Source organism: Chinchilla lanigera, unplaced genomic scaffold (genome assembly GCF_000276665.1).
Source record: "Chinchilla lanigera isolate Chin_1 unplaced genomic scaffold, ChiLan1.0 scaffold00041, whole genome shotgun sequence".
NCBI lineage: Eukaryota > Metazoa > Chordata > Mammalia > Rodentia > Chinchillidae > Chinchilla > Chinchilla lanigera.
The window spans coordinates 14,280,216-14,281,253 of NW_004955442.1; the positions used below are offsets into that span (position 1 = coordinate 14,280,216).

Below are 1,038 nucleotides of genomic sequence, written 5' to 3' on the forward strand. Positions count from 1 at the left end.
CCCGCGGCCGCACCGCTGCGCCCAGTGCGGCAAGAGCTTCACCCAGACCCAGGACCTGGCCCGCCACCTGCGCAGCCACACCGGGGAGAAGCCGTGCCGCTGCGGCGAGTGCGGGGAGTGCTTCACCCAGAGCGCCCACCTCGCGCGCCACCAGCGCATCCACACCGGGGAGAAGCCCCACGCCTGCGACACCTGCGGCCACCGCTTCCGCAACAGCTCCAACCTGGCCCGCCACCTCCGCAGCCACACCGGGGAGCGGCCATACAGCTGCCCGACCTGCGGCCGCAGCTTCCGGAGAAACGCCCACCTGCAGCGCCACCTGGTCACCCACGCAGGGCGGGCGCAGGAGGGGGAGGCCCCGCAGGAGTGTCACGAGTGCGGCAAGACCTTTAGCCGCAGCTGCAACCTGCTGCGCCACCTCCTGGTGCACACCGGGGCCCGGCCCTACTCCTGCGCGCAGTGCGGCCGGGGCTTCAGCCGCAACTCGCACCTGCTGCGCCATCTGCGGACCCACGCGCGCGAGACGCTGTACTAATGGTTGCGGTGGCCCGGCGCCGCAGCCCCGTGTGTCCCTTCCAAGACGTCCCCATCGCACCTGCCTCACGTCTGTTCCCCCCACCCCGTGCCCAGCCTCTTTCCCTGGCCTCAGGAAAGCATTTCATATGCCCAAAGTAAAACTGCCTTCTTGAAAGTGGTTCTTTCCTTTCCTCCCTCCGCTGCCCTCCCTCTTCTTTTCGCTTCTTTTCAGTGCAGGGGCTGGAACGCGGTTCACACATACTAGGCAAGCGCTCTACCGCTGAGCTCCACCCCAGACCTTTATTTATTTAAGTTCACCAAAGTATATCTGTCACCCTTGCCGCTGTACACACCTGTGTCTCTCCTGCACCCACAGCAGCACGTCCTCTCCAGGGCTGTACGGGCGAGTGGCCAGTTGTGACATGCAGCTGAGGGAAGGGTCAGAAATCCACCCTGGACTTTATTTTGCGTCAGGTTCTGTGCTGTCTAATACATTATGCACAGTTCCTGGAGCTCTTTCAA

General features: G+C 64.2%; 1 protein-coding gene across 1 annotated transcript in view; it reads left to right on the forward strand.

Annotated features, from left to right (window-relative positions):
- The window catches only part of Zscan10 (zinc finger and SCAN domain containing 10), a 10,822-nt gene extending 10,160 nt beyond the window's left edge, over positions 1-662 (forward strand). Inside the window, exon 8 of the mRNA XM_013517650.1 lies at positions 26-662. Within this exon, the coding sequence (XP_013373104.1) occupies positions 26-535 (510 nt within the window). The 3' untranslated portion in view covers positions 536-662. The remainder of the gene's footprint in view (positions 1-25) is intronic.
- Positions 663-1,038: the final 376 nt, after the last annotated feature.